The sequence below is a fragment of the Aspergillus fumigatus genome, chromosome 2, assembly GCF_000002655.1.
Source record: "Aspergillus fumigatus Af293 chromosome 2, whole genome shotgun sequence".
In the NCBI taxonomy this organism is placed as follows: domain Eukaryota; kingdom Fungi; phylum Ascomycota; class Eurotiomycetes; order Eurotiales; family Aspergillaceae; genus Aspergillus; species Aspergillus fumigatus.
This window is the reverse complement of record NC_007195.1, coordinates 797,621-821,419: the sequence shown is the minus strand read 5'-3', so window position 1 is coordinate 821,419 and position 23,799 is coordinate 797,621. Positions and strand designations below refer to the sequence as shown.

The window sequence follows — 23,799 nt, the reverse complement described above, 5'->3', positions numbered from 1 at the left end:
TTCCAGATAGCGACTATGTGCTCGACGACAAGGTAAGTACTTCGGGTCATCTTGTTACATGGTCCCGGAACTAAAACACAATAGCTCCCTACCAGGAACATGGGTGCAGAAAACCAGCAGATCATGCGTTATGACATAATCCAGAAGCAAGCTGTTGCTGCCCTCATGAACGAGGTTGAGAAGGAGAACAAAGAGCCTGTCAAGGGCCACGGCAATCGAGCTGGAAGCTGGGCGCAGATTGCCGGATCCATGACGAAGGTTCAGTGCCAACCAAAGGAAACACTGCACTATCTGTCGCCTATGTCAATGTCATCTGTTTCTGGATCCAAGCAGAGTCACAGCATTGATGGCGAGAATGGCGCGAGAGCCATGAATTTCTCCGGGGCACCACTCTCACCGGAGATTGCTGAAGCCAAAGCGGGCGTCGTACGTATTTACGGCAGGGTCACCAGGGAGGCGATCCGCTTCGTCACCACCCGTATCCACGAGGGTCCGCTGCAGGAGATCCGCATTGAGACAAACGAAAGGACCAGAGTCACCTTCCAGTATGCTTCTCACGCACTTGCCTTTGTGAAGTCAAACCAGGACATGGAGGAAATGCTCGGATACGGGCGCTTTGGCACCGGCTACACTGTCGAGATGGCCGAGATCATCAATTGGAACGATGAACACCGTCGGATGAACCAGCCCATCCGAGAGCGTCGGCGCCTGTCCTTCGCGAGAAAGAGGTTGTTTGCCGATAATATGTCGCCGGAGAAATGGAAGTCGGACGTTCGTGCCGTCGCTGGACTCGGCAACATCGACTTTCTCTGGGTTTTTAACTCTGGAAACGGTGAGTTTCATGTTATAGGTTCCTTGTATACACATGAAGGCTAACAATAAACATAGCAACTGCTGTGTTCACGAGCACCGCTGTTGCTCGCAGAGTCCTGGAGGCCTTCAACAAGTGGAAGGACACCCGTGCTGTCTACAGTGGCGTTTCAGTGACTTACTCCTCGGATCCCTGCGAAAAGGAGTTGGTTCTGGTCAATGATACAGCACGGTCCGGCTTTGCGAAGAACTTGAACTTCGCGAAGAAATCGATGCGTTGAACATGTCGCGGAGAGGCGGAGAAAAAGTCATGGTATGGCCACGATACTGATGGATGAAATAATGTGAGGGAACGAAGTGGATATATCAGGAGCCGAGAAGAGAACGGTTAAGCAAGGGCAATTTGTCCACGAGTTGGAGCTTTCTGTGGAAACCATGGAATGGGAGCACGACACGGATAGTTCCTTTAGCTCGTGGGAACAAACCCCTCGACCTCTTTGAGGTTGATATCATTTTACAAGCCATTCCAGTTCAAATGAGGCCATGGAATTGCAGTTGAGCAAGTCATCCTACAGTAGATTGAGTCAGAATGTCCTGTAATGGAAAGAATTTTAACTATCTGATATCAAGCACTACTGCACAGTTTTAGACTATCGTTTCTACAAAGTACATGTTTTTCAACCATAAGACTCAACTTTCAACTCGAATTATGACTCAGTGCTATGGGAACACTTGTCTTCATCTACATTGCTCAAGGCGTCGATCCTGTTGGTTGGATGTTGACTGATGCTGTAATTAGTGACCACCGTTTGGTGGAAGAAATATATCTCTGCTTTCCTACCAGACTTAGACTTGCAGCAATACCCAACCTCCTTACATGAAAAGATTGATGGCATATCACAAATGTCGTAAACAGCACACGTACACTTCCTACAATACGATGCAGCCGGCAATGTTCATCATCAGGGGGGATAGAATAATCTGACTGTGTCGCAGATATGGCGTCCATATGATGTCTGTTGGAATGTAGGATTGTTCCACAATATGTATGGAAGGGTCATGGAAGGATGGCCAGGTGTTACGGACTGTTTTCTGCTTGTTTGTTACATGGAAGGTGCTATAAGTAACCTTGTGATGGTTTAGAGGTTAGAATCAGCTGTTTGTTTATTGGAGTAAGGAGATTATACGTTGTAAAACTCGTGCTGGCATGGCTGCAAGTAAAGGAGTAATCAATGTGACGTTACCATTCACTGCTGTTACTCCAACCAGCAGTTCTGGTATCATCGTCATGGACCATGGCGATCAAATCAAAGATGACAATGATATGCATCACTTAAGGTATATATTTTACCTGATCGAATCAGTTCGATCGAAATGCATGGTCGGAGACGCGAATGTGTTTCCTTTTTCTGCAGCTCTCTTACTTAGTTGTCCAGCCGCAAGTAGTAATAACCATTCAGCGGCATTCCAATGAGCGCATAAAACAGACTTTTGTGGCGAGAGGTAAGACTTTGTAGCAATCTAAAAATAAACAACCGTATAAATTCTTCAAAAACCCTACTGTGGAGTTGTCACTTGTCAGTAGTCACGCTTCTGGAAGTTCATTCAGGGCATCATCACAGGTTCCTTTGGTTGAGTACTGCTGGTTAGTGCTGTGTTTTCTCTTTGTCATTGCCAACTCATACCAAGTCACCAGTCGATTGACGGTCGCTAATCCAAGAAGCCAACCAAGAGTCCAAGAAATTGAAACTCTTGTTCTTGACTTCATGGAGTAAAGAGAACAATATGCATAGCAGAAGTAGCGGTATATATATATATATTTTTTTTTATTTTTTTATTTTTTTTATTTTTTTTTATCGAAGCAATATGTACTCCGTAGTTCATATCGAATAGACCCTTGGGAGATTATCTGATTGGCTCAGAGCAGTTCATCGATTCGAACATACCTAAATGGTGGGTGCATGTGGGTTGATTATCATCTGTTGTGTTTCCGGAGGGTCTGTCTGTTTCTCCCTTCCACCTTGGGATCGATCAATAGTCCGGCGTATGGCGTGAGACAGATTGGAACTCTTTTCTTAGTGGTCGGGTGTCTCTCTTCGGCGTCTCCTTTGAGGGTCCCGTGCCTGTCTTGGGCGTATTTTTTCACTTTCCTTGTCCACCAAAGACTTTTACCCTACACTGGATAATTTCTTCTAGAGAGTCAAGCATCGCGCGCTCCTGGAAATGAAGGGTAGCGCTATGAAATCTAAAAACCCCATAGTCCGGAGTAATGACTTGTGCTTGGACTGTTGACCAGGCAGAAGCCGCAAAATTGACTTTGGGGGCTGTGGGTCCTGCCACTGGGCCCTGTAAGTACTCTGTATTGTAAATACAAGGATCTTGACTCCGGCTTATCAATGGGCAATAATACCTTACCATTCTGATTCGGTAGTTGTGGCTGGTGAATGGACCGACTGGATTGACTGTTCTCGAAATTTCGCCCTCAGATGATTTGCATGGTTGAGGTCATTCTTCTCTTCCTTGAAGAAGTGAGATCACAACTATTATCATTTTCGATCGGAGATCGAGATTATTCCATCGTCGAGGAATTGACTTGACCGAATGCGGGCCCTGTTCAGGGCCATCAGGGTCAAGCCGCCTCCAGATGACCTGAAGCTGCTGTATGGAAACGGAACGCTAGTAAGACACCCTCACGGCTGGAGCATCCAACTATACAGTACTCCAAGGTACAAGTTGGTGGATTTTATGCATCCAGACCAGTGATAGTTCGATTCTAGGACCAATAATCTTCTGATGTCTCTAAACTGTATTATTATTATCGACACTTATTAAATTCACTCTCTTCTTGTTTCATTATTTAAAATCGCCCCCGACTTCTGATCGCTTCTCCTTTTCCTCCTCTTGGTTTGACGGAAGAATATCACTACGCTTGGTACTACGTACTGACTGATCTATCTGGAGACAGAGTCGACAAAGAGCTCAAGAGGGGCAAAGGAAAAGAACCACACTCGTTTCTCTTATTCTTATTTGCTTCTCTCTTTTCCTCCTCTTCTTTCCCCCTTAATTCTCCAGCGATTGCTGATTCCCCTCGTTGAAATCTTCCACGGCCTTTCGTTGATTGGTGCGTCATCCTGAGTGCATACGGGAGTACTTCTCCATATAATCACCCACTGTTCCAGTCCGACCCTCACGATCTTGGGTCTGGCTCAACTTTCGTAATCGTTTGGTATGTTCCATGCATCAAAAGATCCCAAAAATAATTCGTAATCAGATGGGTTCTGTGGTTCTCATTACTGATTCTTCACAGTCCTCCATCCGTTCACCCTCCTGGTGATCTTTCTTTGTCTTTCAATTATTCTTTTTACCGGTGTCTGCACATATCTATTCTCTTGTACAATATCAGCCACCATGGTGCGGATCGGCTCTTCACTTCTCCTGGCCACTCTGGCTGCTACAACAGTCTCGGCTGCCTCCGACCCTCCAAAGTGCAGCCAGGACTCTCACTGCCCTGAAGAATGGCCTTGCTGCTCTCGTAAGTTCAAGACTACCTAGTTGCTCGAACCTAACCTAACCATTCCTCTACCTCAGTGTACGGCCAGTGTGGTACGGGCGCTTACTGCTTGGGCGGATGCGATCCTCTCATGTCCTTCTCTCTCGACTCCTGTACCCCTGAACCGATTTGCCAGGGCAAGACCTACAAGGACTGGTCGAACCTCGACAATCTTGCTTCGAACACCAAATACCTGGGCGATGCGAGCAAATCCGACTGGGTCTACAGCGGTTATCCCAAGGTTGAGGATGGAAACCTCCTGCTCACCATGCCTAAGAACAGCGTCGGCACCCTGATCGCAAACAACCACTACATTTGGTACGGCAAGATTACGGCCAAGATTAAGAGCAGCCGTGGCGCTGGTGTGGTCACTGGTTTCATTCTGTTGTCTGACACTAAGGATGAGATTGACTACGAGTTCGTCGGTGCTGACCTGACCAATGTTCAGACTAACTACTACTTCCAGGGTGTTCTTGACTGTAAGTTCAACTGTGGATCCCGGACCATGGTTTTCTGCAATTTAACTCACATATGTTTTTTCTTTTTCTAGACAACCACGGCGGAAACGCATCCGTCTCAGGTGGTAACACCTTTGGCGACTGGCACGAGTACACCATTGACTGGAAACCCGACGCCATCACCTGGTCTGTTGATGGTGAGGTGAAGAGAACTCTTAAAAAGGAATCCACCTACAACGAGACCAGCAAACAATACATGTACCCTCAGACGCCCTCCAGAATGCAGCTGTCCCTGTGGCCCGCTGGTCAAGCCAGCAACGCCCCGGGTACCATTGCCTGGGCCGGCGGTGAGATCGACTGGGATAGCGAGGACATCAAGGACCCCGGTTACTACTACGCCACCTTTGGCGAAATCACCGTCGAATGCTACGACCCTCCCAGTGGCGCGGATATCAAGGGCACCAAGGCATACATCTTCAAGGACAAAGCCGGCCTCGAAAGCTCCGTCCAAATCACCAACAACAAAACCGTGCTCGCCTCCTTTGGCGCTACTGGACTTGACATGGACGTTGGCGCCAGCTCTTCCGCTTCGGGATCTGCGAACAAGACCAGCAGCAGCGCCAACACTGTTCCCTCTGGCAATGGTGGCTCTGGAAACGAGCCTGGCAACTCCCATAGCGGTAGCAGCGGCTCCGGTACCAGCACCTCGGACGGCTCTGGCAGTTCCACCGGATTCAGCCAGGGCAGCGAGACTTCTGCTTCGAGCAACAAAAACGCTGCTCCGTCTCAGAACGAGCGAGTCCTGAATGGTTCCTTCTTTGCTGTTCTGGTTGCCGTTGTTGCCCTGGTCACCCTGTGAGCGTGGGGTACTTGACACTTTCCACACTTTCTTTCTTGGATATTCTTTCTTTATACTTTTTCTTACCCATGACTTGGATATTCCTGTGCATGCCTTCTTCCGGTCACCTCGGCGCATGTTCAACTTCTTGCCCTATCCTTCTTGTTCTATACCTGGCGTTCCCCTCTCCCTCAGAAGCCGACCGGAACGCCATTGATATACACTCGATTAACTAGTTCATTTTTTTGGCCCACCGTTTCCGATTGGGATGTTTCATGTTAAAGTAATGATGTGCGCATGGAACGACCCAGCGCCCACCTGGAGAGACCGGTCTCTATGGCGAGTCCGGCCTTTCAATATACATACACATACACATACGCATATGCATATGCATATGCACCATTCTGCTAATACCCTCGGTCTGTGATGAAGGTTTATTGCGCTCATGTTTCGACTAATATGGTTGTTTCTGCATCTGTTGGTGTTTGACAGTGTAATACCCTAGTCAATGCATGATTGTTCTATTAAAGTGCCCCTGAAGCTCTGTAAACTCAGTATTCCTTCTAGTCTATTCTTTCTTCCCACACTATTCCTACTTACACAGGGTATACCGCCATCTGCGATACAATCCTCCCAGTTTATGGACCACTCACTATCCCTCAACATCTCACATCGCATTCAGAGACTGTGGGTCAACACAGCAACGTACGTCCCAACTGTAACACCCACACCTCCACCTTGATATTTTCTGTCAGCGGTACCACCGTCTGTTCATGCATCAGTACTATCAAAACTTGTCATTCAAGCTCTACGCCATTGGGCACGCACTCAAACACGTGAAGAATGACAGGTACAGCTTATCCCGACGCCCAACATCCACATGCACACAATGCGTTAGCAGACAGCGGCCGTCGACAGGAACAAATAGTTATCTACCTGTGTATATGACTCTCTGTTAAATCTAAACAGGTACATACGACCATAGGGTGTGGAAAACAGGGCTTCCCGTCCGCTCAGCCGTACTTAAGCCACACGCCGGCCGGTTAGTAGTTGGGTGGGTGACCACCAGCGAATCCCGGCTGTTGTATGTGTTTTTTTTCTTCTTCTTTGTTGTGCTTCGTGTCTGTTTGAAGATAGGAATGGCCCGTCAGTGTAAGACCTGACCTCTTTGAGACGTCGGCACCCCTGTTTCGGAGGCAATCTATTTGGTGGGCGATGTCTATGAGTGGTCAAGCATGGAGAAAGACAAGGTAACTGGATCCGACGGTTTGATTGGGATGGTTGCCCCAAGAAATGTCATTGATGCTTGATATGGTAGTATGTCCAAACGCCGTGCTTCTGAAGGAAAATAATATATTACCCTGTTCCATCAAATCAATGCATCCCTCCGCACCCGCACTCCCTCTTCTCCATGCCGTCCACGTCCATAGAGCGTTTCCTGAACTCTCCGTGGTAGGTATCAAAGCCCTCGGTGCGGACATCCGCGCCCAAAGGATTTCCTAGCCAGGCGAAGGGCCGCTCTACGTCACCGCCGGCGAACGACCAGGCGCTGGATGATTGTAGGTGCTTGGTGATGTTCTCCACGTCCAGGTCAAGGTAGTCTGAAATGAACTGGCCGATCTCGGTATTTTCGTGGTTCCCAACCAGGGGCCAGGCATCTTTAGAAGAGGATGCATAGATGTTGACGTCAACACCTGCGACAGTTAGCCGATCTCCACTGCTCCATGGTATAGAGCCTGGGACTTACCAGAGTGGCCATGGGTTGACCAGCCGATCTGGGCTCTTCGACTGATCATGTCCGCAAGCTGATACTGCGAGCTTACTGGCGAATTTGGATCGAGAATAGAATCGATCTCCTCGTCTGTGGCATCGGTAATACCTAGACCCTTCTCCAAGAGCTCTCGGACATAATGTTGCTGCTTGTTCTTTTCCGTCTCCGTGGAGAGAAACTCCCGAAGCTTGTTGTCAATGTATTCGGTGGAATGGCTGGCGTTGGCCAGAACCCCGGGAAGCCACTTGTACTCCGGGTAGGAGGTATGCAGCTGCCGAGCGGCCGCCAGGCCACCCGTTTCATGGTCAGATGTGCTAACCACAACACCGGGCGTCGAGTCTTTCCCAAGGAAGTCCAGCACTGCAGCGAATGCCTTATCGTACGCAATAACCTCGTGGACCTGCGCTGCGGGATCATTGCCGTGCCCGGCATGATCAATACGAGAACCTTCGATCATCAAGAAAAACCCCTGCTCGCTATCAGCGGTAGCATCGCTGAGTATCTTGAGTGCGGTGCGGGCCATCTCTTCCAGGGACGGGTAAACGTCGTTCTGATTACGACGGTCAATCTCAAACGGAATGTCCTTCTCCGCAAACAGACCCAGGAGGGGCAGCTTGGCCTCCGATCCGCCATTCAGCGAGTCAAAGCCCTTCCTATCATCAAGGTAGCTGAATCCCCTCTTCTTTGCGACACTGACCAAGTCGCGATCGTCTGCCCGGCAGCTCCCCTCAGTCGAATTGGGCAGGAAATGGCAACGACCACCACCAAAGATAAGATCGACCACGCGCCCGAGTGGGTGCTCGCCAATTTCCTGCTCGGCAATCCGATCTTCGTATTGCCGCAAGTTCACGTGCGACGCAAAACAAGCAGGGGTGGCATCGGTGATCCGAGTCGTTACAACAAGTCCGGTCTTGTAACCGGCCAACGACGCAGCCTCGAGGACGGTTCCACAGGGCGAATGATCCGGAAGCACAGAGATGGCACCATTGTAACTCTTGAAACCGCAAGAGAAAGCCGTTGCACCGGCCGCCGAATCCGTTACCAGACTGGAACTCGACCTCGTCCTGGAAGTTCCAATGATGTGGCCATCCAGCACCAAAATGTCGTCAATCGGCAATCCCTCCACGAACTGTCTATAGCTTCTGGTCATGGTAAGACTGGTAGGGCCCATTCCGTCCGACACCATGAAGATTAGGTTGCGCTTGCCGGTCGGCTTCCCTCCGGGACCCCAGGGGGGTCTCGAGCCACCGTTCGGGTTGCTCGTTTCATGCTGGTAGACGACTGCGAGCACGATAACAGCAATTGTAGCTAGGAGCGCCCAGCTGAAGAGACCGACTTCTCGCCAGAAAGTCCAACCCCGTCGCTCCTGGCCACGCCCAGTCCGCTCCCCGGTCAACAGTGCGTCCTCCTCTTCCGCATTCCGAATGGAGTTGTTCTCCGAAGATGGGCGCGGAGCCAAAAGAGGCTCGTCTCGCGCCATACTAGGCAGGATATTTCAGGTTGAATCGGAGGATGGAATCGACGAGATCTATTTGTTGTACTGAATCATTTAACGAACGTAATGCGAGAGATTAAGGTCCTGAAGCTGGGATCAGGCGTCCCTCCTGGCTGCAGCTGAATTGGGCTTGGCAGCTCACGGGACCAGGAAAACGTCACGCGCTGAGTCGGTTGATAAGCCGCGATGGGATAACCAACTTACAAATACTCTGTACCCCGTACGTAGGTACCCCTCGACTGTAGCTATAATAGGACCCAAATTGCGTGTAAGCCCTAGTTAGCTTCTGACGTCCTACGGTGATGAAGATGTATAATGAATCATTGGGAGGGTATGCATTAGATGGTGCACAACTAGCGGACAGAATGGATGGGTGTAAAAGAAGCATTAATGACTGATTCCACTCAAATATATCCATCTAGTAGAAGAACGATGCTTCTACTTCCCATTCCACCCAATAGGAATCATAGCTGCAGCAATTTCCGAAACGCCTCTCTCGGTCGCAAGCAGATTAAACTGCGCAGCCGCATTCCGAGTATCCAGCACCTCAACACGAATACCCAGGGAATTGATAAGCCGTCTTGTTTCAGGAGATAGAGGAAACACCGAAGCCCCCATACCAATAAGCAGCAAGTCTATCACACGAAGTAATCCAACAGTCAACACGCACGCCTTTAAAACAGTATCGGGGAAAAGTGGCCGACTCACCAGGACGAGGCCACACAAGCCCCAGGAGCCCCCACGCCTGCTCGTCCACCTCAAACTGGCCCTTCTTATTCAACATGTCGGATTTCATGCCCGCATTGACTTTCCAGGGCCTCCAGGCGAATGCCTCCCCGCCAACGAGCAGCACCCCATCTCCACCGGTCACCTTGACCCCACTATTCAGGTGGAATCCGGTATCAAGGCAGGCATCAATGGCGGTGGTCGGCGCAGGAATGTTACCAAGCACATTGAGCGCGGCAAAATCTGTCTGCGTGTCCTCCTTTGAAGGTGGGCCTCGGTCATGGCTGGTTGGCTTTGGCGTATGGGAGCGAGGAATCATTCGGGTCGGGCGGGCATTGTTGTTGCTGTAGCGGCGGGAAGGCCCTGATAGAGCAGTTTGTCGTATAGCACAGCGGGATCGAGGGATAGCTGAGCAAAGACTGCCGGTGTTGACGCCGGAGATGCTGGTGCGCAGCGCTCGGAGTAACTGGGTTGATGGAGGTTGCATCATCGAATCGAAACGATTTCGCGAGTGATTGTAACACAGAGACGTTGACGGTTGAATCCCTATTCCAGCGATCGATGCTCGGTGGGATACTTATGAAAGTTATTTGAAGCTGACCGGTTCAATGAAAAAGGATGCCCAGGAGTCGAAAAAGCTATTGAGCTAGGCTGCTAAATGCCTGGGATTTCAGGCCAACAAAAACCTGCATCCATACGAGGAACAGTGATGTAAGCGGGTAAACGGTAGCCAATCGAAGCCTGCGCAATGGCAATCCTTCCCCAACACGTCGTTGGGGGACATATAAACGGCCTCAGGCATCAAGCTTATCACTGTTTCCTATGGAAATCACGTTTATGTATTCAAGGAGCAAAGCTGCCAAAGAAGCCCTTCTGGCGATGTGATTAGATTAGGTAGTCTATGTTCTTGCTATCCAAGCATTGATCCCTTTTTGTTCCACCTGTGCTTCAAAATAAAGCCTAGGCATTTACAAAAGTCCCAGAAACTTCTTGCCATCTCATAAGCCACTCGGAACGCCAATAAACTCGATAGTACGACAGCAAGACAGCACAGAAAGGCAGAAATTCAGTCGGTAAACCCGAGAATGGTATCTCATCACTCCGTCAACTCTATAATGACAAACGAAATCGCTCTTCATAGTATGAACTGTTTCTTTACCCGAGAAGAATAAAGACTGGGTTGGATGACGCTTTAACCGTTTCCATACTCTACCCTTTCTGACTATCTTCCAATGATTTGCTTGAAAATTGACCTTGCGCTGGTCGAGTTGTGGTCGGATGATCTTTGCCGTTGCGATCCTCATCAGACTGGCTCGAGCTGTCGTCTCCAACAGCAGCCGTAGATGCACTTCGCAGACGTTGGGCGCGATCTTGAAGGACCTGTGCTTCTGCGGCAGCGCGCTGAGCTCGAATCTGTTTGCGCCACATGCTAGCATACCGGCCTTTCATAGCCAGTAGCTGCTCATGTGTGCCGCTTTCTGCGACCCTACCCTCATGTAAGACCAAGATGCGATCCGCTGTGGTAATAGTACTGAGGCGGTGCGCTATAACCAGCATGGTGCGGCCACGTGAAAGAGTCGATAGCGCGCCTTGGATGTGCTCTTCAGTCTCTGTATCCAGTGCGGCCGTCGCCTCATCCAAGAGGATGATCCGGGGGTTCTTTAAGATGGTTCGAGCAATCGCCACCCGCTGTTTCTCTCCTCCACTGAGTCGGAGACCACGCTCGCCCACCTTGGTGTTGTAGCCATCAGGGAAGGACATGATTTTATCATGAATGCTGGCAGCACGGCAAGCCTCGTAAACTTCCTCATCCGTAGCGTTCTGGTTGGCATATTTCAGGTTGTACATCAACGTTTCGTTGAAAAGAACCGTGTCTTGCGGCACAACGCCGATGTGTCTTCGGAGCGAGTCAATCGTAATGTCCTCCACGTCGTGTCCGTCGATCCGGATGTGTCCATTCCTCGCATTGTAGAATCGGAACAGGAGACGAAAAACGGTTGACTTGCCACCGCCTGACTCGCCAACAAGTGCTGTGCTCGTGCCCGGTTCGCAATGGAACGTAAGGCCATTTAGAGCAGGCTTGCGGGTATCGTACGCGAACTCAACGTCCTCGAACTTGATGTCACCTTTGCATACGGCCAGAGGCATTGCGCCAGGCTTATCAACCACAGTGGGCTGCTCCCTGAATAATTCTAGCATTCGTTCCGAGTTTATCAAGGCCGATTGGATCGAACGGTAAAAGGTGCCGAAAAAATTGAGTGGTCCTTGAAGCTGTGCCATGTACGTGAGAAGGGAGACAAATTGGCCGACATCACGCTGGCCGAGAGAGACTTGATAGGCGGCAATGAAACATGCGATCAGTAAACCCAGCATGAAAACGGTATTTTGGGAGGTATTCATCAGGGTCAAAGAGAAGAGAACATGGTATTCGGCTTTTTGATAGTCCGAAACGGCGCCTCGATATCTGTTAAATTCGTACTCCTCTGCGTTGAAGTACTTGACAGTCTCATATGAGACCATAGAATCGTTCCTGATCCACCATGTCAACCTTCAGATTCCTCCTGATATTTCATGGGCAGTACTTACTTCACGGCATCCTCTTGCCTCGACGCGTTGACCATCTGCCGTCTGATCTCTGCTCTCCACTGGGCCATGCGTACAGTAACATAAAGGTAGCAAAAGGTGACGATAGTAACAACGAGTGCATAATAAGCGTCAAGGGCGATAAGCAAGTATCCGATGGCGACACAGAGATCTACCAGCATTGGCACAACCTGAAACGTAACCTGTTCCAGGAAGGTATTGATAGAGCTGCCTTTGCTCAGGGCAGACAGCACCTCACCGGTCTTCTTTCCCAAGTGGAAATCGAGACTGAGACCGTGCACGTGTTCAAAGGCAGCCGTCGATAGCTCCATGTAAGAATACTGGCTCACTGGGATCCATAGGCTAGACCGCAGCGAACCAATCAAGCCCTGATTACCTTGTAGCCACCGATAAAGAATGTAGAGACAGATTTCAAACCACGGGACACGGAAGTCACCGTCCGTTTTCGACAAGATGTTGGTAATCACTCCCACCTGATAGGGGACCAGAACGTTGACGACACATTGGAGAACAATCAGCACAAAACAGATGACCACAATGAACTGCAATCGACGAGACTTGGAAGGCCACAGGTAAGGAAAGAATAAAGAATAGCCGCTGAGATATTCCCACCAGCTGGTTGAAGGGACTGTGGTGGGACGGACCCATGGATCGGTCGGTCTGGAAGGCTGCTGGTTTCCTTGAGAGGTATGAGTCGTGCCGTAAGCCGTGCCATTAGTGCCTGTTTCTGCGTGCGCGGGATCGAGCAATCCTGTCGACTCGGTTGGGCCATCGGTCTGATCTCGGGCTGGCTTCCGTGCACTGGTCCTCGCACTGATCGAGCAGAACAGGTAGATCATAACCAAGCTCGCCAGAATGAGTACTCTTATACAATTTGACACGACCTCCATTGACTCCCACCCCGTCATGCCCTGCCGTAGTCGACCACCGGAAGGGTTCCCAACCACGGGTTCATGGTGAACGGTGGAGTAGATCGAAAGGGAGGCTCCCACAATGGCCAATTCGATAGGGATTGCCACAATCCATGGAATGAGCTGGGTTGAGGACGGAGAGGGTTTACTGTCTAACAGAGAGACGAGGATTACCGCGTAAACGAAGAACGACCCCACAACGTAGATCTAAACGTATCTATCAGCCACCGGGTCGACAATCGACGCATCAGTCGTCCAAGCCTCGAGTTAGCTGACTTACCACCACAGCCTGGCCACACCACCAGTGCTCCGATCTGGCAACCATAACATGCGCCACGTTGATGGCGGCATCGGCAACCAAGGTGACGAGCACACCAGCCGACAGCCACTTGAAAAGCAATTTTGCGCTCTGAGAGAACTTCTGTGTTTCTTTCACAACAACCATTGTGCTCCTTGACCGCTTTGGTAGAGGTCGTCCACCCGGCCCTGTGCACACTGCATTGCGGTTTTGATTCACTGTTCTAGCAGTGCGAATGGAATTGGTCACAAAAGCCACGACGAAAACAAGGAGAAGTGCAATGGGGGCGGCTGTGCGAAGATACGCCAACAGCTCACGTGTTCCATGATGAGAAGCCATCATGATCGATCCTCCGCACAGTGTCCGACACAATCACACGTTCATCAAAATGTTTCCATGACACAATTGCCGTATTATTCCGTCTTTGACCGAGGGATACAAAAAAGAAGCGGTAGGGACAGCGGGTTGGAGTAGGAGCCGGGCCGGAAACGACTGTCAGCGTAGGGACAAAGGCCAGAGGACAGTCGAGAAGTAGAGAGCCTGCAGATTAACTGTTATGTAGGCTTGTAGAGACTGAACGAAGCAACAGCTCTTCGTTATTTCCCCTTCCTGGTTGTGATAACGGACCTCGGTACCAATTCAGGTGGCGGAGAACGACAAAAGCAAGAAAAACACAGAGAGAAGAATAGAAGAATGCAGACAATAGGTACAATAGAACAAAAACGCGTATTGATTAAAAAGCTATATGTGGGACGAGGACACGAACAGGGATGAAGGAAAAACCCCTACTATATGGTGAAGCATTGGGCCATACAAGAAATAGGAGGATAACGAAAGAAGAGATCAGGAAGGAGAGAGGAAGGAGATTGAGAGTGAAAGGAAAGGTAGAGCAGATCAATGGAGAAATCCAGCTCAGGATCGATCATCAAGGACAGAGGAAAATAATTACTAGTCCGTCTGGGTGGAATGACGGTGTGGGTTCCGCCATGCAGGATCCGGACTGGGTGTCGAGAACTCTCTGTTTCTGTCTCTGGGACTGGTTTATCTACTCCATAGTCTGGTTAGCTCCGTTTGAGCCCTGCTGAAGCTTGTGGATACTGGGAGGCGAAATTCTAGCAGGCGGTACGTTCTATACGTACTAGTCAATTGCCAGATAGATACTAGCACGAAATAAATCAAATCAAATTAAATAAAAAAAATATTGTTAAAAAAATATTCCGATACAGCAGAAAATTCCAAGCAAAATCGACAAAATTCAGTGGGCTACATTAGTTGTAGGTTACTTTGGTATGCATCTCCGCCCATATTTTTGGTGTACGTATTCCTAAGGTCGGATGACTATTTTTTTTAAGGTATCTTTCGAACACCTATTTTTTGATCCTTCCTGCGTTCTGAGAGTATCTTTGAATCTAATTTCCTTCAAAACTGTCCTTTGTCAATCCACTTCGTGGGATCGAGGTTTGTGTCTAACTCGTTCCTGTCATTGTTTGTCTAGGGTGGAAGCAAGAATGTCCACGGAGACGCCAGTTGGCAAGGTTCTCAAGGATTCTATAAATCGAACATACAAGGTCAGAGCTTCATGCCCAAACCCTACAGGGGTCCAACAGCTCCACTGAAAGTTATGATTGGCTTATGGAGCAGAATGACCCTTCCGATGGGGAGGAGTGATGATGGGGTAGAAGGGAGGAGATTGGATGTCAGGGATTAACTTCAATGACGCAAGTAGTGCTCGTAGTCCAACCTGTCGGGAGACAGAGGACACTCTAGACTCTAGGATGAAACAGAAAGATGACTGGTCAGCAGGCGAAAGGAAATCGTTGTGGAACAGGTCAAGATAGATCTTCAATATACCATAGGTACTAAATTTTTACTGCTTACTTCGAGAGATGAATGGGTCCGAGCTGCAATCAAAACATGCGGCTTTGTTTGTGAAGATCGTTGACTGCCAGCCCTATGGGTACTCTGTCTGGATGCTGGACTACGGTCCAAATTCAACCTGATATATTTGGATTTCCGATTTCCATCTTGGCTTGAATCGCATATGTGAAGTAACTACATTCGATGACACAGGCCTAGCACCTTGGGTGTTGACGCTTAGTTTAAAGTGATATTCCGAGTGAGACGCGCAGTCCAGCATTTCAATGCTGGGAGTATGAGAGGTATTACTCTGCGTAAGTGGCTGACAGCAGGTTGAGGCTTTCAGGGGTGGTATACCTGTTCAATCACAAACGTCTCGGAAATTTGTACCCGGTCTTGGAAGTCATAACCCATCTGCAGATATACCTGAAAACCCGAAGTACAATAATTAACACCTATGGAGGAATATATCCGAACCGGACTCTTTCGTTTGAGTACATGAGGCCCCGGTTAGGCCACTTGACGTTTGTTATTGGTTTTTTTCTGATTAGATAGTTTGTCCCACCACTTCGTCCCGAGCGTCCGGATGATCTAAAACATCTCTCAGGGTTGGTATGTACCCATGCGATGTACCACATCAGCATGGATGTTTAAGACACAAAGCTCAAAGCTCTACAGAGTACACCACCAGGTAAGACACGAGTCTCAGCTATTAATAATTGAAGAAATCCGGATTTAGGCCGTGAACTAGTTCGATTGCCCGAATCATCTACTTAATTCAACCGAATTATCATCTTTTACCTTGGGGTTTGGTTGACTACAATCCATGTGTCTTGAGACAGTAGATGCAGAAAGCTTCCAGACCGCCTCTTATCATGCATGCATGCAGCCAACGCTTTGATATTCGATTTGCATACATCTAGATGTCTACAGTAGTACCTCTCTGCGTAGGATTAAAGACAACACATTTTTTCAGACCCATGATCTCGGCTGATATGCAATCCTTTTCACCTGTCTTTCCAACAGCCGTGCACCGCGGTATTATTCCAAGGATTCTCCTTGTCAACTTGCTGGTCCCTAACTGCTTATGATCTATCAGCTGGACAGGTAGCATACCAGTGTTTGCCTTTGGACAGACTGCTAACTAGTAGTACCTTGCCTACTCTATTTGCCCTAGTATGACGGATTCTCAACCTGAGTGGTTGCTATTATTATTTAGTCTCACAGGTCTTAGGTAATCTCAGCTCCATGAGCTCAAAAGTTTCAGATTATCTATCGACTAGATGCTTCCCGCCTGCAAACAAATGAACCCACTCTGGACGCTAATCATTCCCGCACCAAAAGCGCACACATCACGAGCCCTTGCCACTCTTCTTTTGATCCTCATCTTCCTACCTATCGATCTGTGACTATTACGCTAAGGTACTCCGTACTGGGTTGATCATTACTATCTGACTACGTCGATAGTACGTTGCAATTTGTACATTGATCCATTATGACAGCGTGCCAAGCAATCGAAGCATAGTGTGGAGCATTGCAATTGGCCTGTTCACTTCATTGCCATAAACCATCATAGGCATCTTCCTCACTTCTTGTCATCTACGGAGTACTCCGTATTCCTCCCCTCAATCGAGCTTGGAAGCAGCATCCAACCAGTACTCCCTTCTTGTCCGTTTTCTTTGGAGCTGCATTAACTCGGTCATCCGCTGCCTGGTTCCAACCAATAATTATAACACCAAGCCTACATGTAACCTTCTAGCTCCAATCCCCAGCTTCCCCTACTTGAAGGCATACACAAATTCCACACCTTTTTGCAACCGCTTGTGGCTCCGCCTCCCCCTTTCTGCCCCCACCCCCAGACAATCCATGGATTGCTGCCATCATTGACCATCAAGTGACTTGACTCCCCCGTATTCTGTGTTCTGTTCTACAGCTTTTGTAAGCATTTCGCTGTTCACCTGACTCTTGCTGGGTACCTACCTAATGATCGAGGATGAAGCTTCGACTTCATCAGGATGAGTCTTGATCGACTAACCTTGTCTCGATGCTGAGTCGTGCATCGTTTGATCCACCATGACTGATGTTCCTCGACTGCCCACTCGTGGCAACACATCTACTTCACATCAATCTCCAGCTCCTCCCCCTCCCCCTCCTCCTGCGCCTGTGCATCAAGGCCAAAAATACTCCCACCGAGCGGCCAATGCTCTAGCAAGATTTGCCCAGCCTTTCTTCTCTGGGTCTCGGCCCCCCAGCCCACAGACTTCAACGGGTCGTGCAGACCTATCTGCTGGTCCCCGCTCAACCAGGTCTAAGTCATTGTACGGCTTTCTTTTCCTTTTTCGGTCTGGGTTTCTATCATTCTAATTTTATCGTTCATTGTCACACCTACTTCCCTTGCTTGGCTTCACTTTCACCACTCCACCGCCGATTAGTTTACAGCCGGCATAGAGCTTGAGTTCAAGCCTCTTAGGAACGATCCAACTAACGTCACTCCTAGACCCGGGGCATCTCAAACGGTTACACATAAGACCGGTATCCCTATAGCCGCCCTAGACATCTCTCCGCAACGGACGCACGCCGTCATTGGTGGAAAGGAAATCTTGAAGACCATTCGCGTCTCTCCCGATCGTCTGTCAGAGGAATTCAATCTTCGCAATGCTATCATCAGTTACTCCTCCACGCATCATGGTGGGAGTGGGCTTTCCGCGCGCCACAAGGACCAGCTGACCGTCAGGGACGTGAAATGGTCACATGGCAATTATGACCGAACCATCGCCACCGCTGTGGCCAATGGTCGCATTGTCGTCTATGATCTCAATCGGACTGGCTTGGAGTTTTGCCGCTTTCAAGGACACAGCCGTCAGGTTCATCGCCTAGCGTTCAATCCCTACGCTCCGGCATTGCTTTTGTCGGGGAGTCAGGATTCTACGATCCGGATGTGGGACTTGCGGACAGCGTCCGCCGAGCGTGGAGTGTCTATGTGCGGGAGTAAGGAACAGTACGTTGGCAACAGTGACGCCGTCCGTGACATCAGATGGTCACCGAGCGACCGTTTCGTGTTTGCGACCGCTACGGATAGCGGTGCGATTCAACTGTGGGACTCGCGGAAAAACTGTGCTCCCTTAATGAGGATTACTGCTCATGATAGACCATGTTTTTCAGTAGATTGGCACCCGGATGGACAACATGTTGTCAGTGGCGGCACAGACAGGCAGGTCAAAGTCTGGGACTTCTCCTCGACTGCTGAGCGGAGACAAAAGCCTACTTTCCAGTTCAGGACACCCCAGGCCGTCCTCAATGTACGATGGCGCCCGCCTTCCACAGATAAGGAATCCGGCGATTGGCAGTCCTGCCAGGTGGTCACGTCGTACGACAAAGAAGATCCGCGAGTTCACCTCTGGGACCTTCGACGACCCCATATTCCCTTCCGGGAATTCGATCGGTATGACGCTCACGCTTCAGACCTGCTCTGGCATTCTAAGGATCTTTTGTGGACAGTAGGCGAAACCGGTGCTTTCACACAGACCGACATTCGTTATGCTCCGCATGTGATCCATCAGCGGCCCACGTGCGCCGCCGCTTGGAGCCCTACTGGAGAGGTGCTCGCTTTCGTTCAGAAACGAGCTCGGCGAAGTATATCGGGTCTCAGTGCAACCGACTTCACAGATCGTCTAGAGATGGAGCACAGTAGCGGAGAACTTCTCGGCCAGAGTCCGACGGAAGAGGTCCTTGATGAACCTTCGTTTATCTCCGTTCGCGCTCGACCCAGTAAGCCCAGTAGCACTCGTCCTCCTAAATCCTTGAGCAGTACCCCGCCGGGGCCTCCCGAAAATCCTCCCGTCCTTCCGTTGGGAGAGACGCTATCCAAGATTCCCCCACCTGGACCACGCCAGCTCGGTGTAGTGGGTAGCGTTTCCGGAGCCACTTCGGATCCTGTGGTCTTCCGATTCCTCGCTCGCCACTATTCTCCCTTACTCGAAGCTCCCGAGGATAGCTGCAAACATGCGGACTTACTTCGCGCCTTGTTGGACTCGTTGACTCAGAATTCAGAGCGCGCAGAAGATGTGTCCCTACCCAAGCTAGCACAGACTTGGAGGATAGTCAAATTTGCTGTTATTCAGGAGCTTGAATCCAGGGCCAGGTCGCAACGACAGGCCCCGGAAAGAGGCTCACGCAATGTCAAGAAAAAGCTCTCCAAAGAGGGGCAGCATGCCGAGCGACCTCCCGCCCTGGAAGATGGGAGGACTGACAGATTGAGAAACCGCTTGTTCAGAGGGGTAATGGAAACAGATGCATCAAAGCATTCCACAACTGAAATTGAAAGCACGTCAAACATCACCACACCTCTCGCGCGACCCTTACCGGACTCACCCGTCGAGTCACTGCATAGTCCGCACTCGCAAATGACCTCTGTGAACGATGACGCGGCGGATATTGAGCCCTTACCGCCCTCTGTTCTGAGCTCTAACCAAGGCACCATGAACACGATGAACTCGAACGGTTGGTCGTCAATGTCAGATGTCGAGCCCCATTCCATACCCCAATTTGAAAAAAGCCATTCAGATGCAGGCGAGAGTTCTCTCAGTTCGTTCGAAAGCCCGCCACGGGACCTTGCTGGAACATCGGCAATTCAAAGTCCGGAAAGTGACCAAAGATCAGCACCGCGGGCCATTAATCGTCAGGCGGACTGGCGTCTTCGAAACCACCCCGATTATGTCAAAGGAGCGTCAGAAGACGAGTTTGACCAGAAAATGGAGGACAAAAGGGCAGCGATTCGTGATTACAAGCTCTTTCCTAAGAAGGTCTTATCGCTTGAGTCCCATATCGAGCCCCCAAGACCACCGCCTTTCCACCGACATGAATCCTCGGAGAGCTTTCCAATGTTCTCAGAATCTACAGGAAGCTCACACCCTTCCAAATCACTGGCTACATCTTTTTCCTCTGCGGCACGACTGTACGATAGCTCGAAGATTGCTGAAGCGGACGAATCCGTCATTGAGGACTATCCTCGCGAGCATGAGAATCTAGAGCTTGCTCACACCCCGGTATTGAACGAACAGGCGGTTCAGGATGACGGATTGTTTCAAGAAAGTGTCATTGATGCTAGCCGTGTTCATCTGGAACGTCCTTCGAGCCCTCCGCAACTTCTAACGGAGTCTAGTCCCCTGCAGATTCCTAAGGACAGTTCAACATCGGCCAAGAATGCACCGGATTTACGATCTGTACCAGAGTCGACCGAGGACCTTTCCGACATCGTTATTCCTCTCAGCCCAAACCTGAGTGGGAACAAGCCTTGGAGTCCAGAAATACTGCTGAAAGAAGCGATCAGGTATAATCACAGCAGCACGCATGTTGATATACAGTCTGCTGCCCATCTTCTTCAGAAACTCTGCATACTCTTCGGAGAATGCGAGAAACTTCTCCCAAGGGAGGAGTGTGAGCTCATCTTCAAAACTTACCATGAGCACCTCGTTCGCCAGTCGATGTACCTGGAGGCTGCCGAGCTTCGACTTTTGTGTGTACCATCATACCCAGCGGTGTATGAGTATGCCCAGACAAATACTTTCATAAATGTGTTCTGCTTCACATGCAAGCGACCATACGAGAATCCGAAACAGGATAACCGCAGCTGTTACCAATGCAACACCCCGCAAGAACCTTGTGCCATTTGCATGAGCGTTGACCCACCGGCCGACTGGATTACAGAGCAGATCTCATCATTTGCCGATACCGAGGAGCACTCTGAGGCTACCTCACATTTGCTATCCTCATCGCGATCCTCACTCAAGACAGAGCAGATCCCTCTCTCCGAGTTGCAGCGTTTGGATGGTGCATTGCTGGGTGATTACACTGCTCCTCGACCAATGGGCTCCACTCTCTGGACCTGGTGTCAAGGTTGCGGCCATGGAGGCCACATGGCTTGTATTACCACGTGGCTGAGCGACCCTTCCCTCAGTGAAGGGGGTTGCGCTACCCCTGGCTGTATGCACGACTGTGGACCAGGACCACGCCGTGAGTTCAATCGGGCCGTTTTGCAGGATGTATCCAGAAAGCGAGACGCTGCCAGCAGAAAAGCCGGATTGGGGTTCGTCAAACGCGACCCATGGGCAAAAGGCGAGAGCAAAGCGGTCGAAAAGGTCCGTGGTATGCTCGGTGTTGCCACATCAGGCGGAAGCACTGTTGCACCTGTGTCCGCCAATATAGGGGCCGCGTCATCTTCTGGCACGATGTCACCTAAGAAAGTACGATTGGTGACACCGATTGAGCAAGGCAAGCGACGGAGTGGTCCGTCGCGGGCGAGCACCGGGGGCAGTAGCGGAATCAACATTTAACGACTGACGACTTACAGCTTACTGTATACACATTAGAACTTTTATGGGGTCACTCATGGGAATCACGTTATGAGTACGATGGTTTAGGAGGGGTTGTGATAGATGACTAGACACAGCATCTTGGTTCCGATGAAGGAAGTTAGACAGATCAGATGCTAAACAGAAGTTTATGTCCAAATGTGCTCCAAAGCGCTCTCGAACCACGAGTACCTTGAAATATCCACGACACATTTTGTTATAGACAAGCCCAAAGCTAGGTTAGAATCTCCTTTTCTTCTTCGCCGGAGCCCTGCTCTTCGCTTCAAGCTGCCTTTTCAGTTCCTCTCGTTTGCGATCAGCGCGCTCCTGCTCCGTCTCCTGTGGCGGTGGTTTCACTGGCGAAGAAGATCGCTTTACAGCACCTCGCCGGGAAAACTCGCCGCTCTCGGACTTTGCTGGAGGCGGCGATGTCGTCGTCTCGGCCCGATTCTTGGGAGAGGCAGCTGGGAAAACCTCAGTGGTCTTGCGGGCTTTATCTCCGATCATACCCAGCTTGCCCCCGTGTTTTTGCTTTGGCTCTGAAGTGAGAACTTCTTGCGCTTCCGGCGAGAGGGAAGGCTGAGGAATCTGCTGTGGTGATTGTTCTTTCTTCTTGCCTCCGATGACGCCTAGGCCGCGTGGTTTCGATGCAGTTGTTACACTTGCGCTGGGTTTGAGAGCGGCTGGTGGTCGAGGAGGAGACGGCAAGGGTTGAGTGTCACGGTCAGTACCCGAGTCCGTTGCCTTGTGCTCATGGGATGCGAAATCTCGTGGCGGAGAGGGCGGTGGAGGTGTTTGAGACTTCTGCTTGATCTGCTTTTTACCGCCTATGATACCCAGTCCTCCTGACTTCTTTGCTGGAGGCTTCTGTGGCGAGGGTGATCTTCGTTTCGTGGGTACATGTTCATGATCTATCTCACTGTCGGTTCCAGCGGCGGTAGGGGGTGAATGTCGTTCAGGTTTTTTGGCTTTTTTGAGCCTGGGTGGTGTTTGTTGTCGCTGAGGCAATAGCATTAAAACAAGTACAGGGATACCTGAGGGTTGTACGCACCTCAAACTCATCGTCATCATCGTCATCATCGTTGTCTTTGTCCGTGTCCATATTTGAAACAGGCTTCGTGGGCTTTTCCGCCGCGGTTTTTGTGACTTCTCCACGCTTTGAGGGCGCTCTAATGCTGACTCTGGTTGCTGAGAGCTTCACCCACCAGCTGTCTGGGGGTGGTCCGAGTCTCTCTATCTCTCTGGTCTCTACGGATCCAGATACTTCCGCTACAATGTTGGCAGCAACAACTGAATCAGGCGACGATTTGGCGACTCCGTCAAGCCATTCTTGTTCATCAAAGGGCGCCACTCCTTTGACGTAATTAGCAGCGTGGGAGAGTAACGTATCCCCATGAGCTTTCCGTAGCCCCGCAACTCCAGGAAAGATGGTACTCAGATCGATACCCATACTCTCGATCTTATCGAAAAGCTTCCCTAGAACCCAGTCTTTCTTACTAAGGTGGTCAAGGAGAGTTCGCTGGCGCGACTCCCATCCGGCTTCTGCCCGAAGTAATGGGAGAATAAGATGCTGAGATGTAGAAGATTGCGGTTCCTTCGAAAGATAAATAGTCCATATTAAAGGTCTCAACGGTGCAGGAAGCTTTGTTGATACTGTCAATTTCATAGAATCCTCTCGCAATCCATTTTCTAGTGATGCAGTACAGCCAGATTCGCCACTTAGAGCTTCACCTATCTTTCTAAGAAGCACTTCAAACTGTTCTGGGTCTTCGCTCGGGTCAATCGTAGTAGCATCTTCATCAGCTCTGTTGAGAATGTCCTGGCGACTCATATGCTCGGTCCAGACATTGGAAAGGTCAGTCATGTAAACATTGTAACTATCAAGTGTTCTGGAGTATCTTAAAAGAAGAGGAGGCAAGCCATCCTGCTTTGGAAGATGAAGTCTCCTCCATTTCGAGGACATCATCAGAATCTATCGCTGAGTAGTTGTAAGTGATTAATATCATCCCAGGCAGCAGCACTCCCAGTTGATTGTATTCGGCGTGATAGCGGAGAACGGAGCACGTGCCGAACTGTGGAAACTCTGCCGCTCGGCTAACCTTCCACCCTGGAAGCTTCTCCAGAGTCCAGA

The 23,799-nt window shown here is 50.0% G+C and overlaps 7 protein-coding genes and 1 non-coding gene across 8 annotated transcripts; 4 read left to right on the top strand and 4 right to left on the bottom strand.

The window, feature by feature from the left end:
* Positions 1 to 99: 99 nt before the first annotated feature.
* Positions 100 to 1,091, top strand: AFUA_2G03130 (uncharacterized protein; the record flags this gene model as incomplete). Its single annotated transcript, XM_744355.1, has 2 exons — positions 100 to 832; positions 889 to 1,091. 2 exons carry the CDS (start codon positions 100 to 102, stop codon positions 1,089 to 1,091), a joined length of 936 nt encoding a protein of 311 aa, XP_749448.1.
* A 2,531-nt stretch (positions 1,092 to 3,622) lies between these two features.
* utr2 (putative cell wall glucanase (Utr2)) lies at positions 3,623 to 6,684 on the top strand. The gene is made up of 4 exons (XM_744354.2): positions 3,623 to 4,036; positions 4,118 to 4,342; positions 4,399 to 4,839; positions 4,911 to 6,684. Exons 2-4 carry the CDS (start codon positions 4,219 to 4,221, stop codon positions 5,675 to 5,677), a joined length of 1,332 nt encoding a protein of 443 aa, XP_749447.1. The 5' UTR covers positions 3,623 to 4,036; positions 4,118 to 4,218; the 3' UTR covers positions 5,678 to 6,684.
* On the top strand, positions 6,632 to 6,747 carry AFUA_2G03115. Its single transcript, XR_013344480.1, has one exon. It is a non-coding gene; the product is annotated as a ribosomal RNA (ribosomal RNA).
* pho8 (alkaline phosphatase) lies at positions 6,721 to 9,010 on the bottom strand. Its single transcript, XM_744353.2, has 2 exons — positions 7,404 to 9,010; positions 6,721 to 7,350 (listed from the first exon to the last, which is right to left on the bottom strand). Exons 1-2 carry the CDS (start codon positions 8,905 to 8,907, stop codon positions 7,031 to 7,033), a joined length of 1,824 nt encoding a protein of 607 aa, XP_749446.1. The 5' UTR covers positions 8,908 to 9,010; the 3' UTR covers positions 6,721 to 7,030.
* Positions 9,011 to 9,142: 132 nt separating this feature from the next.
* Positions 9,143 to 10,466, bottom strand: AFUA_2G03100 (Mth938-like domain-containing protein). Its single transcript, XM_744352.2, has 2 exons — positions 9,631 to 10,466; positions 9,143 to 9,557 (listed from the first exon to the last, which is right to left on the bottom strand). The coding sequence occupies exons 1-2, from the start codon at positions 10,136 to 10,138 to the stop codon at positions 9,361 to 9,363; spliced, it is 705 nt and encodes a 234-aa protein (XP_749445.1). The 5' UTR covers positions 10,139 to 10,466; the 3' UTR covers positions 9,143 to 9,360.
* A 38-nt stretch (positions 10,467 to 10,504) lies between these two features.
* On the bottom strand, positions 10,505 to 14,476 carry hmt1 (putative vacuolar ABC heavy metal transporter (Hmt1)). Its single transcript, XM_744351.2, has 3 exons — positions 13,444 to 14,476; positions 12,235 to 13,370; positions 10,505 to 12,178 (listed from the first exon to the last, which is right to left on the bottom strand). The coding sequence occupies exons 1-3, from the start codon at positions 13,801 to 13,803 to the stop codon at positions 10,858 to 10,860; spliced, it is 2,817 nt and encodes a 938-aa protein (XP_749444.2). The 5' UTR covers positions 13,804 to 14,476; the 3' UTR covers positions 10,505 to 10,857.
* A 2,145-nt stretch (positions 14,477 to 16,621) lies between these two features.
* AFUA_2G03080 (WD repeat protein) lies at positions 16,622 to 21,650 on the top strand (the record flags this gene model as incomplete). The annotated part of the gene is made up of 3 exons (XM_744350.2): positions 16,622 to 17,256; positions 17,318 to 17,636; positions 17,816 to 21,650. The coding sequence occupies exons 2-3, from the start codon at positions 17,392 to 17,394 to the stop codon at positions 21,648 to 21,650; spliced, it is 4,080 nt and encodes a 1,359-aa protein (XP_749443.1). The 5' UTR covers positions 16,622 to 17,256; positions 17,318 to 17,391.
* A 258-nt stretch (positions 21,651 to 21,908) lies between these two features.
* AFUA_2G03070 (uncharacterized protein) lies at positions 21,909 to 23,634 on the bottom strand (the record flags this gene model as incomplete). The annotated part of the gene is made up of 2 exons (XM_744349.1): positions 21,909 to 22,667; positions 22,720 to 23,634. 2 exons carry the CDS (start codon positions 23,632 to 23,634, stop codon positions 21,909 to 21,911), a joined length of 1,674 nt encoding a protein of 557 aa, XP_749442.1.
* Positions 23,635 to 23,799: the final 165 nt, after the last annotated feature.